The sequence below is a fragment of the Diuraphis noxia genome, unplaced genomic scaffold (genome assembly GCF_037042655.1).
Source record: "Diuraphis noxia isolate RWA-SAM2 unplaced genomic scaffold, SU_Dnox_SAM2 contig0001, whole genome shotgun sequence".
In the NCBI taxonomy this organism is placed as follows: Eukaryota; Metazoa; Arthropoda; class Insecta; order Hemiptera; family Aphididae; genus Diuraphis; species Diuraphis noxia.
In genome coordinates this window covers 215132-232928 of record NW_028301711.1, presented here as the reverse complement: position 1 = coordinate 232928, position 17797 = coordinate 215132, and the positions used below count along the sequence as shown (strand labels likewise).

The following is a 17797-nucleotide window of genomic DNA, read 5'->3' as shown; positions in this document are numbered from 1 at the left end:
GTGTAATGTGTGTTTACAAATAAATAATAATAATAAAAAATGGTAACACGGTTTAGGTAGTATGAGTTGCTGTATAATACACAATTTAATAAAACACAATATAATATAAATAAAATCACAGCAACACAAATAATAATATAATAATCAATAAATCGAAGCCCTTATGGCCGAACAAGGTAAATAATATTAAGATATAATAGGTATATCTTAGCCCTTTTGGCTCAACAAAATATAATAATATAAGAAGCTGCTATTTGAGCTATTAGCTCGTATAAAACGAACAAGTATAAAAATGTAAGTTTTACTTGACCCTTATGGCACAACAAAATAATATGAAAATTAGCCCTTCTGGCTCAACAAATATAATAATATAAAAGATTGTGTATATGAAAATAATGCGTGGCCCTTATGACCAAACAAATACGACAAATATACTAAATATAATATATATATAGCCCTTATGGCAGAAATAAATATAATAATAATAACACAAAATAATGTACGGCCCTTATGACTCAACAAATACTAATAATAAATAGATGGCCCTTTTGGCCTAACAACTAAATAATATGTATTATAACATAAATAATAATATAAATAAAACTCACAGGTTGTCGGTGCACTGCTGGCCAGCCGCTGCCTAGCTATATAATAATAACATAAAAATAAAAACACGCAAAATGGTGTTAACACACAAATGTAATAAAATTGGCGATTCACGCCAGCACAGAGGTATAATAATTTAATTTATATAACAACAAAATAAGTAGGCCCTTCTGGCGCCAATGATTATAGTAAAAAACACAATTTTCCCTATTTAGAGAGGAAATATAATATTAACACGCGCGTTGGTCTTTACTCACGAACGTACGGTGGAAGACAGATTCACGGCGGCCGTGTTAAATATTCACGTAGCCGGCGTGGCGGCGGCGAGCGATAACATTTAATCTACATATTACATAATTGAATAATTCACACGGGACACAAATAAAATATACGTAAATACAACAATAATATGACAAAACAGGTGATTGTGTGTGTGTGTGTGTGTGTGTGTGGTCGTTGGTACTATGGCGCGTTGTCGCGGCGGCGACATCCTCCCCCCGTTGGAAAGTTAATTTCCAACTGTTTGCTCTCCCTCGAGCACTGGCAGATGACACAATTTTACTACTGGACGCCTCATTTCTGTGCCGTTTGAGGTACGTATGGTAACGACCCTGACATGACCGTCCTTGCCTGGATGTAGGTTTGTTACACGTGCTATTTTCCATTTGGCAGGAGCCAGATTATCTTCCTTTACAATCACTATATCGGTGACCTTCAATGCTTCTCTTTTCGTCCTCCATTTTCCTCTAACTTGAAGTTGCGGAAGGTACTCATTTCGCCATCTGTTCCAAAATGCTTGTAATATCCCTTGTACCAACTTCCATCTACGTAAACCAACCATATTATCTTCCGACAGATCTGGTTCAGGGGGCAGAGTTATGGGTCCTCCTATGAGGAAATGGGCTGGTGTTAGAGGTTCAAGATCGTTCGGATCGCTACTTAGTGGCGTTAACGGACGAGAGTTTAGACAGGCTTCTATCTGGCACAGCAAGGTCTGAAGCTCACTTAGCGTTAAACATGCCTGCTTCATTACCCTATTCAAATGATGTTTAGCACTCTTTACCGAAGCTTCCCACAATCCTCCAAAGTGCGGACTAGATGGTGGGTTAAACCGCCAGCTGATCCCTTCATTGGCTAGTTCTGCTTCAATGTTCTTAGTATATGTTGATAATTCCCTTTGTGCTCCTACAAAATTCGTGCCATTATCGCTCCAAATGGTGGCAGGTTTACCTCTTCTTGCACTAAACCTCCTAAGCGCAGCTATGAAGGCACTTTTAGTTAACTCCTCTACCACTTCAATATGAATTGCCTTGGTCGCGAAGCAAATAAACATAGCCACCCATGCCTTTTTACCCGGACGTCCCCGAATTCCACTACGAATGGTTAATGGACCTGCGAAGTCTACCCCAGTAGTCGTGAATGGTCGACTGCAGATAACTCTATCCTTGGGCAATGGAGCCATTAATGGGTATTGAAATGATGGTTTAGCTCGAATGCATGTTACACATTGTTTTACAACGGATCTTGCAATCATTCGTCCCCGCAGAGGCCAATAACGGCGCCTTATATCAGCTAAAAGTGCTTGAGGGCCAACATGTAGTAGATTCCGATGTCGATCCTTGAAAATGAGTTGTGTAATTGTATGATCTGCGGGCAGCACAATTGGTCTTTTTTGCTCTTCTGAAATGTCGGCATTGGTTAAACGGCCACCCACTACTAATAACTCGTTTCTTATTACTGGATTTAGTGCCTGTAACTTACTGCTGTGTGGTATCTCTTTCTGATTCTTTAATGCCTTGATCTCCTCTCCAAACTCTTCTGCTTGCGCTCTTCGTATTAAGAATTTCTCGGCTCCTCTGAGATCTTGAACAGACAAGTAACTCGCTTCTTGTGCTTGGCGTTTGGACATGACGTACTTTACGAATCGCAGAATCCATGCAACGGCACGTAGAAGTCGATTCCAAGTAGAGTATTTGGTTACAATATCCTTTAGCGGGTTCACTGCCAATAACGCTAGCTGGTTAAGCCGCTGTTCTGGGAGTTCCGAAGTGTCTTGTGGGAGAGTATCAACTACTTTCCATTGGTTCTTTGCCTGGGACAACCACACTGGCCCATTCCACCACGTGCTGCAAACCTCTAGCTCGTGTGGTTTGACTCCTCTTGAGACTAAATCGGCAGGATTCTCTTCAGTCTTGACATACCTCCATTGCTTAGGATCAGTTATCTCTAATATTTGCTCCACACGGTTTGCTACAAATGTTTTTAGTCTGGTAACGTGGCTATTGATCCATCCTAACACCACAGTAGAATCGGTCCAAAGATGGAAGCACTTAACGTCTACATCCCACGCCAACGCCACCTTGACAGCAAGCTGAGCCAGAACTAGTGCTCCAGATAACTCAAGCCTTGGAATCGTTGACCCTTTAAGTGGTGCTACTCGTGACTTCGAACACAGCAATCTGCTATAAACTTGTCCACCATCGTCTATGCCCTGTGATCTCACGTATATGCACGCTCCATATGCCTCTTGTGAGGCGTCACAAAAACCATGAAATTCAATCTGCTCACTTACACAGGGCTTGCATTTCCTAGGAATCGACAATGATCCAAGTTCTTCAAGTTGCTGATGGAATAATTCCCATTTCGTCTGTATCTCTATGGGTAGAGGATTATCCCATTCAACCTTAATCTGCCAAAGTTGCTGCAGAAATATTTTTCCCGTGATTAGCACAGGAGTCAAGAAGCCAAGTGGATCAAATATTTTATTAAGATCAGACAGCAACATCCTCTTCGTAACTTTAGCTCTTATGGGTATGGACGCTAGCTGGAATATGAATTCATCTTGGACTGGTTTCCAGCATAAACCGAGTGACTTGACAATATCTTCCGCCTCCGCACGGATGACAAACAAGGGCTCCCTTTGCTCCTTAACCACATGAGCGAGGATCTCATCAGAGTTTGAACACCACTTTCTAAGTGGCAATCTGGCTGAGCTTAGAATGTTACTAATCTGGGTTTGTAGCTGAATACATCCCGCTATCGTCTCTGCACCAGTCATGAGGTCATCCATGTAGAAGTCACGACGGATGGCGGATGCAGCTTCAGGGTATCTGTTTTTCTCTATTTCCGCGAGGGACACAAGACATTGCGTTGCCATGAATGACGCTGAGGTGGTCCCATAAGTTACAGTGGTTAGCTTGAATGTTCGCAAACCGTCACTTGGTTTTTCACGCCACAAAATACACTGAAGATCCTGATCTTCAGGATCCACGGATATCTGCCTGAACATTTTCTCTACATCAGAGGTGATGGCATATTGGTGCTTTCGAAATCGAGCCAGAATGGCAAATAGCTCTTCTTGGACGGTTGGTCCACGCATGAGTATATCGTTCAGTGATACTCCCGTCGAACTTTTAGCCGAGGCATCAAATACGACCCTCAACTTGGTAGTCAGACTGGACTCCTTCAGAACTGGGTGATGTGGCAAATAAAACCGTGTGGTTGATGTGCTGCTGTTATCTACTTCCTTCATATGACCGTCGGCTTCATATTCCTTCATGAACGTGACATACGCACCTCTAAGGCCCTCGTCTCTTTGTAACCTGCGTTCCACACTCAGAAATCTTGCTGTAGCCATATCAAGGGTCTTGCCGATGTTGCTAATCTCGTGTTTTATGGGCAGTCGCAGCACAAACCGTCCGTCTTCATCGCGTTTCATTGTTTCTTGGAAATGTGCAGCTGCTTCTTGTTCTTCGGTGCATCTTCTGTTCGCTTTAGATAGCCGGCCATAGTCATTGTCCTCTACAAATCCTTGATGTCTCCACTTGTTCTCTAATGACTCACCAACGCTTAGTAAGCAGGTTGATTGGATTCCTCCCGTAACTAACCAACCAAGTTTACTTGCCTGTAAACAAAGCGTACCTGGCGCCAATGGGGTGCGTTCCGCTTCCATTAAGTCAAAGAAAATGCCACATCCAAGCAATAGGTCGATCGGCCCTGCTTCGCAGAACGATGGATCTGCTAGTAACGATTCGTAGTCTTTAGGAATTTTCCATCCTTCCTTGGGTGGTTTTACTGAAGGTAGTTCTTCGACGATTACCGGCAATATGTAGCAACTATTGTTAACGCCAAAGTTTCTTATGCAGGATTTCATATGAGCATCTATGGTGTTGGTGGATTGCGTTGTACTTGCGCCGATACCACTTATCGGCATTATGGTCTTCCTTGATGGCAGTTGGAGCTGCTTAGCAAATCTTTTCGAAATAAAATTTACCTGCGAGCCACTGTCTAACACAGCTCGACACTTCCGATATACACCAAAATTGTTTCTAACTGAAACTATTGCTGTGGCCAAAAAAACATGTGTAACTTCCTTAGGTTTCACAACAGACATCATACTCTTAGCTCTAGGTGATTGTATGCTTGACGGTTCTGGTAGGGAGGCAGCATTTGAAGGCTGGTCTTCTAATTGATGCTCCTCTTGTTTTCTCTCAAAGTGTAATATCGTGTTATGTTTACGATGACATTTCTTACACGAGTAATTTGACTTACAATTGTCGGCTGTGTGAAATGGAGCTAAGCAGTTAAAGCATAATCGATTATCTCTGACTAGCTCTAGCCGTTCTGATATCGAAAGATTTTTGAATTTTTGACACATATACATCCGATGCATTTCTGAACAGCAAGGACATGGTCTACTAGGTTTGCTGTCTGTAGCAAATAGCGCCTTTTTTGAATTGGTCACTCCACAACTCTTTTTTACACTTGAACCACCTTGCACATTTTCAGTACTAGCCGGTTGTCTGTTGAACGCTAATGTTTCTAAGACAGCACATCGATTAGCTAAATATGCTTCGAGGTCTGCATACCTTGGTAGATCTGTGTTTTTTTGATATAGTTGCCAACTGTGAGCTGTACTTCTGTCAAAAAGCCCAGTAACTATCGTTATCAGCCAAGCATCCCAATATTCGACTGGCTGATTTAAGGACTTTAGTGCAGCAACATGTGTGCACACGGTAGAGTGGAGTCTTTGTAACGAATTAGGCACTGAATCATCGACAGGTGAGCAATCCAAAATCGAACGTATGTGTGACTGAATCACGAGACCTTTGTTGTCATAACGTTGTATAAGCCGTTTAATAACAACGTCGTAATTCACATCGCTAATTGGAATAGACTGAACTAGATCCAATGCTGTACCTCGTAAGCAAGATCTCAAATGGAAAAACTTTTGCGCCGGAGTATAGCCATCTTCGTTATGAACCATTGCTTTGAAAATATCAAAAAACGAAAACCAGTCTTGAATGTTTCCATTAAAGCTGGGCAAAGGTATGGGTGTTAACTGCATACGTTGAGCATGATGTCCAGTCAAAAATGTAGAGTTATGGGTTGACGTGTTGTGTGACTTTTCTAGATTAATTAATTCCTGTATTTTGGATCTAATGGAGAAATAATCTTGCTCAAAGTTTGATCTGTCCTCTTCAGCCTGAACATCTTCGTCAACACTGAGCAACTCTATTTGTGATTGAATGTCATCAAACTTCCGGTTGATCAGGGGCAACTCTTCTTGCCGAAATTCTAATAATGATACAGCTTGCTCCCTAGGATCAAATTTGCTGACAAACGTTTTTATGCGGGTCAGTGAAGCCTTTACCACTCCCCGTTTTCTTTTCATATCGGCTAACACCTTTAGATCGCTTTCGTCAAGTACCATATTTATAGACAAAAAAAGAAAATCAAAATCACGATATAATAATATATATAGTGCTTATCACGGATTTAGAAAGAATAATACTCACAACACTACTAGGTTTCTGATTGAATTTATTTTATAATTGACACTGTATTACACATTTACTCGTACGTATTTGCATTCAATAATAATAATAGCAACTAACACGAGAGGTGATTGACCTTGTTCTTGAATACTATAATATAATAATATCAAGACCGATATTTAGAATAAGTGATTAATGGTTCTCAATAATAATATTTATAACATTCAACGAGCTGAGCAGGTCTGAATAATTACCAATAACAATAATTACGCGATTATGAGTAAAATGTGTGATAGCAATGAACATCACGTCGAGGTCACCAAAATGTACGGGCCGGCAGCATATAAAAATAATACGCGAACGCCGAACACCTAAAAGTTGCCACTAACACCTAGATCTTGAATATACGAGGAATAGCTGGGTGTGTAGTGGTGCAATAGCTCGAACAGCAGTGGTCGGGATCGCCGGGCAAATACTGTCGAGCTACGTAATGTGTGTTGTGTGTTATGTGTATTTGTCTCTAAGCGTGTATATGTGTAGGTGTGTAATGTGTGTTTACAAATAAATAATAATAATAAAAAATGGTAACACGGTTTAGGTAGTATGAGTTGCTGTATAATACACAATTTAATAAAACACAATATAATATAAATAAAATCACAGCAACACAAATAATAATATAATAATCAATAAATCGAAGCCCTTATGGCCGAACAAGGTAAATAATATTAAGATATAATAGGTATATCTTAGCCCTTTTGGCTCAACAAAATATAATAATATAAGAAGCTGCTATTTGAGCTATTAGCTCGTATAAAACGAACAAGTATAAAAATGTAAGTTTTACTTGACCCTTATGGCACAACAAATACTAATAATAAATAGATGGCCCTTTTGGCCTAACAACTAAATAATATGTATTATAACATAAATAATAATATAAATAAAACTCACAGGTTGTCGGTGCACTGCTGGCCAGCCGCTGCCTAGCTATATAATAATAACATAAAAATAAAAACACGCAAAATGGTGTTAACACACAAATGTAATAAAATTGGCGATTCACGCCAGCACAGAGGTATAATAATTTAATTTATATAACAACAAAATAAGTAGGCCCTTCTGGCGCCAATGATTATAGTAAAAAACACAATTTTCCCTATTTAGAGAGGAAATATAATATTAACACGCGCGTTGGTCTTTACTCACGAACGTACGGTGGAAGACAGATTCACGGCGGCCGTGTTAAATATTCACGTAGCCGGCGTGGCGGCGGCGAGCGATAACATTTAATCTACATATTACATAATTGAATAATTCACACGGGACACAAATAAAATATACGTAAATACAACAATAATATGACAAAACAGGTGATTGTGTGTGTGTGTGTGTGTGTGTGGTCGTTGGTACTATGGCGCGTTGTCGCGGCGGCGACATATATTATATTACACATGATTTAAAGAAGTAGTGTGATTTTCTTTTTAAATATCTGCATTCAATTTTCCGAGTTTTTAAAAAAAAAATAAAAAAAACATTAGTTATAATCTACTATAAATAAATATTTTCCTTAAAATACGTGTAATATTTAGTTCAATGCATAGCCTGATATTATACATATAAGTATGAGTATGTTATAAATATGAACTCTATTTCAAATTAAGTTCAAATAATTTTTCTACCCTAATTCATATGTTTTGAAATTTATATTCCACTGAAAACCTTGTGAGATTACGGAGCTTTCTAGGGTTCCGCAAACCACCCACAACTTGAGGGGAACACCCAAGTTGTGACCTACGAGCCTCGCAGCGTGACGATCCTAAGATTGTCGCAGCGGAACTCGTTTTCGAACGAGGTTCCGCGTGACACCGACGGTGTTTGAAATTTAATAATATAATAATAACATTTGGCTAACCATAGGGTTACCGCCCGAGCTGTCGCGTAAAACAGAATAGATATATAATAGGAGAGAGGGAGAAGGAAATATTACGACACCCAAATTTTAGAGGGGTATGGGGGGTAAAAGAACTTAATACTTTACAAGACGACACGATGTTGACTGTTGAGGTGGTTGTTGACGTTCCGGGGATACGGGTAGGCTGACAAACTGTCGCCGGCGCACACGTGGCCGACATGGCCCACCTGGTCGTCGGAAACGTCGATCCTTTTTTGGAGAGGAGCCTCATCATAGCCCCGGTCATATGGCCACCACGGCCCATTGGCGTGCTCAGCCCATCATGTTGGAATTTCGATCACGGTTTTAATAACAAAAAGAAAACAATGGTTGCGTTGAAAAAAAATTCGTGGGTGTCCACGTGTGACTGTGTGAGTGTTATCCGGCAAGGAGTCCGGGAGACGTAGAATACTGTTAGGAGTCTTTTCAGTTCAGCGGTAACAGTGTAAGTACCGAGGCGTCAGTGGTCGTCTTCGGCCGTTGGGCCCTGGTCGTCTTCGGCCGTTGGTGGGGAAAGTCAGTGTCGCATGATCAGGGGAAAATAACATTAATTAGGGAATGACAGACTGCCCTGTCGGTGCGCACACACGGACACGACAATCGCGACCGGCAGCGGCGACCGGCATCGGCGGCGGCCTGTTGACAAGCGGACACTGCAGGTGTTGTGGGGGTCGGGGATCGAGTATTACATAATATTGCTCATGATAATAATTAATGGCATGCGATTAGTATAATAATAATTCCGATTAATAATTATGATATGGGAAAGTGTATGCTCAGGGAAACATTAATAATATTAAATAGTGACAAAATTCTGTGACGTTACAACCTTGAAAATTCATTGCAAACATTTCAGATAAATCATTTGATTTTCCACTTTAATCATAACATTTTATGAAAATTTTATAATTAATAAATATATTATACACTTATTAATTATTATCGGGTATTCTCTGTCTATTATAGTGCAACGTAAGTTGATTTAAATTTTTATAATAATTTAATTTTACACGATTTATAATATGCATCTCAAACATATTTAATTTTTATCTTAAATTTATATAATATTCAACAAAATTTAGATAAGAAGAGTGATTTTAATTGTTAAATATCTGCATTCAATTTTCGGAGTTTAAAAAAAAAAATTGTTAGTTATAAGCTATTAAAATTAAATATTATATTCCTTAAACTACGTGTTTGTAATATTTAGTTCTATGTATGGCCTGATAGTAGTCTAAGTATGAATATCTTATAAAAATGAAATCAATTTCAAATTAAGTTCAAATGATTTTTCTACCCTTATTATTATGTTTCGAAATTTATATTCTACCGAAAAACTTAATCATTTATTTCAAACATTTGAAATAAATCATTTGATTTTCCACTTTAATTATAACATTTGATGAATATTTTATAATTATAAAATATATTATACACTTATTAATTATTATCGGATATTCTCTGTCGATTATAGAACAACGTAAGTTGATTTATGTTGAAATAATTATTTAATTGTACACGATTTACAATACGCATCTTAAATATATTTAAAGTTTAATCTTATGTTTATATAATGTTCAACATAATTTATATAAGAAGTGAGATTTTATTTTTAAAATATCTGCTTTAAATTTTTAGTTTAAAAAAAAAAAAAACTGTTAGTTATAATTTATTAGAATTAAATATAAACCTATGTGAGATTATAGAGTTTTTCAGGCCCTATATACCACCCACAATGTAAGGGGAACACTTACATCGTGACCTGCAGGCTGCACCGCGTGTTGACCCGAAGGCCAAGTCGGTGGAACTTGCAGGCTTTTATACACGCAGTGGGAAATGAATCCCAAAAATTTATTTTAAAAGGGGAAAAAGTAAAAAATAATATTAATAAAAAAATATGACAGAATATAAGGTAATCATATAGTTATATTTTACACGGTTATAAGTAAATGTTGTGTTTTAAACAACATGAATAAAATAATATAACATTAAGTACATGGCAATTGCAATTCAGAAAATATATAATATTTGGCACATGGCAAAGTGCATAAAATACAGGGGAAAAAAATATAACAATTTGGCACATGGCAAAGTGCATAAAATACAGGGAAAAATATATAATAATTTAGCACATGGCAAAGTTATAAGGAAAGTAATGGAGAAAGATACAAGAAATAATGCTACGGCTCCGATAAGCGGTACCGGCGCGGAATGATAATCATACGTCGGTATGACACATTATACTCTTATATGTATTAAAGGAAAAGACCCACGGCTCCGCATGACGGTTACCCGGGCACCTATTAGGAGAAATGGAGGATAAGTAGAAATAAGTTGTAGTGATACATAATCAAAATGAAAAAAGGGAAAAATAATACTTAATTATCTCGGGACACCGTTGAGGATACCCGGTGTGTAAAAAAACAATGGTGATACATAATCAAAATGAAAAAACAAGGGGAAGTTGGGTGAAAATAATACTTGACGACTGCTGGTGGCTTGAGATGTTGGTAACCGGTGGCTACGATGAGCTGGCCGCGTGGTCCGTCGATACCTTATACTCGTGATCGACATGGCCCATCTGCACCGATTACGTTGAAGACGGTTGTGGATGTTAGCCGCCGGGCCTTCCGCGGCCCCAGATAGTCGACTTAGCCCATCATGGTGTCGGTGAACATCAATGAAAGACGAAAAAACAGGAACACCAAAATGTTGACCGCGTGGTTTTTTGACGTTGACAGTTGACAGACGGATCGGCAGACTTGACCAGTGGGACGTGCACTTAAGTCAGTGGTCATGAAAAGACTGAAAAGAATGTCGAGCTCGAGACGTCGGCAGACGGCTTGGCTTGCCGGTCGGCATATTACCATTCTGCACACGAAATAAAACCCATATGAAAATACAGCTTTCTCATTGGTTCTACATTTGGCGGGATAAAATATTTAAAATATTTATTATTATTATCATTATTTTTTTTATTCTAATTTAATCTAATTTATTACTATGTATGTATGTTAAAAAATGATCAATGATCAATTATATTAATGTAATCTAGACAAAAGATATTTAAATATTTAAAATATTTAATTCATAATCATGCAATAGAAATATTTATTATTTATTAATATTATTTTTGTTGAAGGCTGGCTTTATAATATAATATATTAGTATATTAGAATTGTAACTGTCACGTTACCTATCATAGTTGTATACTAGTGGCCTTAAAATAAAATAAAAATAGATTTTTATGCATCATGTAATAGAAATATTAATTTTAATACCCCCTAATTGATAAATTAATGCGAAAAAAATGTCATCATGTCCAACCCATTTTAAAGATTTTGTTGATAAATTAAAATCCTGTTGTATAAGAACAATAACACCATGTTAGGAACCATGATATTACAACATTTAAAAATAAAAGTTATACATATTATGTATATTGCCTACAAAGTATAATATAAAAAAATTAATTGTAAGTTATATAATAATCAAATCAATAATACTTAATTAGATGTTGGTGAGATTATTAGGTAGCAAACAAATTTTAATTCATATTAGTCATATGACTATTATTTAATTAATCCCATTGTTTACAATACTTGATAAATCATTTAAATTTGACCGTATTGTTGTAATATCATAATTAATTAGTTATAACATTTTTAAATGATGAAGGAAGATTTTCAAGAATTAATTTAAGAATCATCTTTTAAATTCAAGAAATATACAATAAAAATAAAAATAATGAACTTGAACTAAGAGACTTAACACTTAAATAATCTATGTGTGATAAAATATTTTTTTTCTTATCATCATATAATTATATAATAAAATACAGCATAATTTAAAATTAATATTTCTATTACATGATGCATAAAAATCTATTTTTATTTTATTTTAAAGCCACTAGTATACAACTATGATAGGTAACTTGACAGTTACAAAACAATACAAATTAAGATTAACAATAGATTAATTCTAATATACTAATATATTATATTATAAAGCCAGCATCCGACAAAAATAATATTAATAAATAATAAATATTTCTATTGCATGATTATGAATTAAATATTTTAAATATTTAAATATCTTTTGTCTAGATTACATTAATATAATTGATCATTGATAATTTTTTAATATATTAATTTAAATAATAACTATCCAATTCATTACTTGATATAGTGTTACTTTTTATACAAATGTTGAAAAATATGTCATTAGTTATTATTATTTGTCATCTCCATCTTACAAATACATAAAATAACTGCAAATTGTATGGTCTTAATAATTCACTAAACTCTGTTATACATAATGTTATTCTATTTAAAAGTAAGATTATAATGTAATGGATGTCATATTTTTAAATTTTTATTTTAATGCGAGTTATAAGCATTACAATTTCAATGATCTCAGAATTCGTTTTAAATTAAAGTATAAAAAAAAAACTAAAAGATTCCTGAGATTATATATTTTTATTTTTCTCAATTATCTAATGATAACAATAATAATTTATTCGACAAAAAAAAAATAGATAGCATACATACTAGTTCGATACAATATACATACATAGTAATAAATTAGATTAAATTAGAATAAAAAAAATAATGATAATAATAATAAATATTTTAAATATTTTATCCAGCCAAATGTAGAACCAATAAGAAAGCTGTATTTTCATATGGGTTTTATTTCGTGTGTAGAATGGTAATATCACAGAATAGGTGAAATCAGAATGGACACCGATAATTATTTTACATTGGCTCTTATGGAGAGTACGGTAATTTGAGCTAAAGTGCCACCAGTGTTCACAAAAAGTACAATGACAAAAATATTGTACGTAATAATTTTATATAGAAACATATTCAACGTTGGCGGTTTATTTGAAATTTGGTTATGTTATATTATTATATTTTAGAGTATATTTCATCAATATCAGTTAATTAAGATCAGTTTTACCAAAAAACTGTACGCGAAATACATACATATTACATATATTTCTATTCTATATTCGATTTGAAATGGAAATAAATTAGATTCATATACTTTCTAGTAATAAATAATTTTTATTTTATATTTTAAAAAACATAAATATTTGCAAGAATTGATAAAAATAAATTTAATTAACAAACTTACTATAAAATTATAGGTTATTTATTTGATATTTAATGTAGCAGTCTAATGTAAAAATGTATTTTCTTCATTATGCAATAGGACCAATATAGGTAATTGTAGATGATATCAACCAATAAATCAATAAGAAAAATTAAAAAAAAACAAACATGATTTAATAACAAATAATTTTATTTACAAAAACAATTGCAAATAAATAATAAATAAACTATATAGGTATATAAAAAATCTTTATTTGAACAATTTTATTTGGTGTTATATATATTAATAATTAATATAAATATTAATAATTTCGAATGACTACCTATATCAAATATCAATGAAATATCAAAAAGCGAATGACTCGTGGATATCTCGTGTTCACTTTTTATTGATTTGTTTACAAACAAACAAACGAAAAATCTGTAGCTCAGACTAGCCGTATGCTACATAAAACTAGAGTTCACAATAGTTTTGTTGTGTGGCTACTACACTGGTGGCACTTGAGCTCATTTCGTCGATTTTGGAGAGTGTCCATTCTGATTTCACCTATTCTGTGGTAATATCACAGATTATATAAAACCAGTTGGTGCACTCCCTATTCGGCCCGTGTAATTCTCAAAAATGCGAAAAATCAAAACCTACCTCAAATCAGTGTCACCACGGATAGGGAAAATAAGGCTTAATTAGAAATTATTGTTTATTAACTACGCATCACTGACTTTTTTGACACTGTTCAGCCGTTGTACCACAGATTATATAAATATATATTTAAATATATAGTAATATAATATATATATTTAAATATATAGTACCGAATTACCGTTATTGTTTTGCTGATCATTGCTCAACGTACGCGATATGCTGAGTGTGAATTTTTTTATTTATTAAACTTTTTTATTTAATCTTCATAATTTATTTTTGCACCAATTATTTTATATTTATTTAATAATAAAGAAAATATTTTTCATATCTGATGCTGTAAGATGCCCGATTTTTGATATCTGTAAAATTTAGTATAATATTTCATTTTAAACCATGCCCGTTTAAGTTAGCTTTTCGAATTATTTTTTGGACGTAAAATTTAAAAATTAAAAATCGGGCTTCTTACGGAATCTGATTTTAATCTTCTCTACGAGATATAATTTTTTTTATTTATTTATCTTTTGTATATTGAACTTATGGAGAACATTATAATAAATGAGCTAACACTCCTGCCACAGACCAAAATTTGTTTTTATTTTAAAAATAATGTATTTCCTCCTTGTCTTTGTGATGTACACAGTAAAATATTTTTAAATTGTGTACCAGAGTCACTATTTCTTGAAGTGTAAATAAAAATATCGAAAAAGATAAAACAAATTTAGTATTCTGGAATAATATGCACAAAAAAGTATTTTAAATATTTAAAAATCACTTCTCAAAAAATGTTGGGGAAGTATTTGTATGCTTAACATGATTATCTGTTTTAAAGTTTTAAAAAATACAAGTAGGTTTGATAAACATAAGCCTGAAGATTATAACAGACTAATCCATATATTGAATTAAAGCTACGCAAAATTTTAGATGATTTTTGGAATTCCATTAGCATTGAGCCATTGACGCTCAAAGTACATATAATATTATATTATTATGTATTAAATATTATTTGATACGATAGTTAAAAATTATGGCAAAAGTTGTTGTACCTACATTAATTTATTTCTCTTATGTGACCCTACTGATTTGAGGTAGGTTCGTGTTATCAGTAAATCGAAAAAGTGCACCATCTGGTTTTATATAATCTGTGGTAATATGCTGCCGGTCGCCGTTGTCGAAATGTTGATAGAGTGGGACGTGTGCAGTGTCGCTTTTTGCGGGGATTTACAATATTACTGGCTTCAGATGTCTTGTCAGCATGTACCAGCGGACGCGACCGTATCACAGAACAACCAGAAGGCTCACTTAATGAGAACTCGAAAATTAGTGAAAAATGTTTGGGATATCAGTGTAGCCAGGATTCGAAAATAATTGAAAATTCTCTTTTGCTGCTGAAACTGAATCTACACGATTTTGATGTTATCACTATACATAAATCTTACTCTGCAAATGACTCTTCCAATTTTGGTAAGCTATTAATGCCTCATGATTAATTTTATAATTACATAATTAAATTAGAAGATATATTTGTTGACAATTTTCCTTCTATTGCTACTAACAATAATATTGGGTCCATAATGAAAGATCTACTTTGTAATGTACGTTTTAGTCATCTTTGTGAATTATTTAACAAACAATTTTTAATAGATTTATTTATACGTTTTAGGATTTTTACTGCAATTAAATTTTTTAATAGGACCATGTTGTCTGAAACAAACAGAAAAAAGAAAATTTGCTATTTTAAAACATTTGTAAAAAAAAAAGATAATTTTTCTTTAGGATATTGTTGTTTTAGTATTATGTATTGATGTATTTATAAAAATGTGTAATTAATGTTTCACCATGACAAAATAAATAATATTTATGTGACTATTAATAGTTAAAATGTTTTATTGCTTACTTGGCGATGTTGTGTTCGAACAGTTATAGTTAAACTTTTTTTTTAGTTTAACTTAAAGTTTAAACATTGTTAATTATTATTATACAATAAAATGATGTACAATATTTATTGTACCAATAAGTTGTAATACGGGACCACATAATATTCTGTGGTTGTACAATTGGTTATTATCTACATACAGGCTACACTGATATCCCAACAGGTGTTGCAAATCTATCCCCCATAAGACCCGTGTTATTCTAAAAGAGTGAGCCTTCTGGTTATTCTGTGACCGTATCGCTGACAGCGCAGGTAACCACAGCTGCCAAGCTAAGTCGCCGGACACTACATTGAAGAGGCCGGGTTGCATATTAACATACTGTACATTGCTACACGACCGCTGTTCTCTGATTGGCCGATTCAAATTTACCGCGGTTTTATTTAATAATTATTATCAAAGAATAATATTATATCAGATGCCGCGGTTTTACATAAAATATATTTAAAATTATAATAATAATAATAATATTATAGTATTAATAGTCTCCTAAGTCCTAGCTAATGAATCTCCATTTGCCTAAGTCGTTCATTAACAAAATAGTAACTGAACTAGAATGTTATGAATATGTTATTCGATCAAACATTAAAAATAAAGAGGACTGTAATTTGTGGGTTTGTGAATTCGGAAAATTAAATAATATTAAATGGAATGCTAGATCTTCTCGACCATGTGGGAAAAAAATTAATTGTTCGTAAGTATAATATTATAGGTGCATTATACCAATCAGAGAATATATTACATTTATGTAAAAGTGGCAAATACTCACAAATGTTCATAAAATATAATTCTGGGACATTAGGTATTGTATAATTTACAATTAATATAAATACATTTTAATATATACTATATTATTATAGTATAATTCAGTCTTTGAATTTAACACTAAATTTGTATGATTTAATAATGATAGTTATAATAATTTTATTAATTTGGTTGAGTTTAAATTATTAAGAAAATATAAATATAAATGTAATACATTTTTAGTAAGGTGATGAGGTGATCTATCCACTACTATCCTATCATTATGCCTGTCAAACTAAAATGTATCAATATAAAAGTGCATACGCAATATATATTATATATATTTACATTTTTTATTTAAATGTTATTAACATTTTTAATATTGGATTTTTTGATATTGTGATATTGGCATGAATTCAGTAAAATCTATTTTTCAGTAGGTAACACTTATCAATGATTATTATTGTAATATTATATAATATTGTCTACAAGTAAATGAAGGATAAATTATATAGGCCAGTAATTCAGTAATAATATTGTACATTTAGGATAACCATTAACCATATTAATATGATTATTACATTTTGGAAGTTAAAATAAATTATTCTTTATCATTGTTTTTAGAATAATAATTTTGTACAGTGAACAAAGTCAATAATAATTAGTCTAAATATCAAATACCTTTTTAATTGAGTTTTTAATTTAATTTATCAATTCTCAACAGCTTATTTTTTTTTTTAAATAAACTAATGGTATACTTTTTTCTTATAAAATACTTAAATATATTTTCTATTACAAAATATGTAAAAATAATAATCATGCTTAGCTTATATTTATTTAAAAAACCATTTGCGTTAATAACTACCAATTTAAACAGTTTGGTACCCACATACAATTTGATTAGTAGGTAAGTTTGAAATTTTAATTTAATAATTTTAAGCTATAGATTTTAATCAATAACTTATTTGATATTATTATGTTTCTTGCACTTTTGGTTTTTAAAAATTATATGTATCATTATTTTA

At 33.4% G+C, this 17797-nt stretch overlaps 1 protein-coding gene across 1 annotated transcript; it reads right to left on the bottom strand.

Moving 5' to 3' along the window:
* Positions 1-1114: 1114 nt before the first annotated feature.
* Positions 1115-6319, bottom strand: LOC149059097 (uncharacterized). Its single transcript, XM_089222578.1, has one exon. It carries the CDS (start codon positions 6317-6319, stop codon positions 1115-1117), a length of 5205 nt encoding a protein of 1734 aa, XP_089078704.1.
* Positions 6320-17797: the final 11478 nt, after the last annotated feature.

Bases quoted from the DNA above. Each gene is read 5' to 3' on its own strand.
- LOC149059097 (XM_089222578.1), bottom strand. From the start codon at position 6,319: ATGGTACTTGACGAAAGCGATCTAAAGGTGTTAGCCGATATGAAAAGA.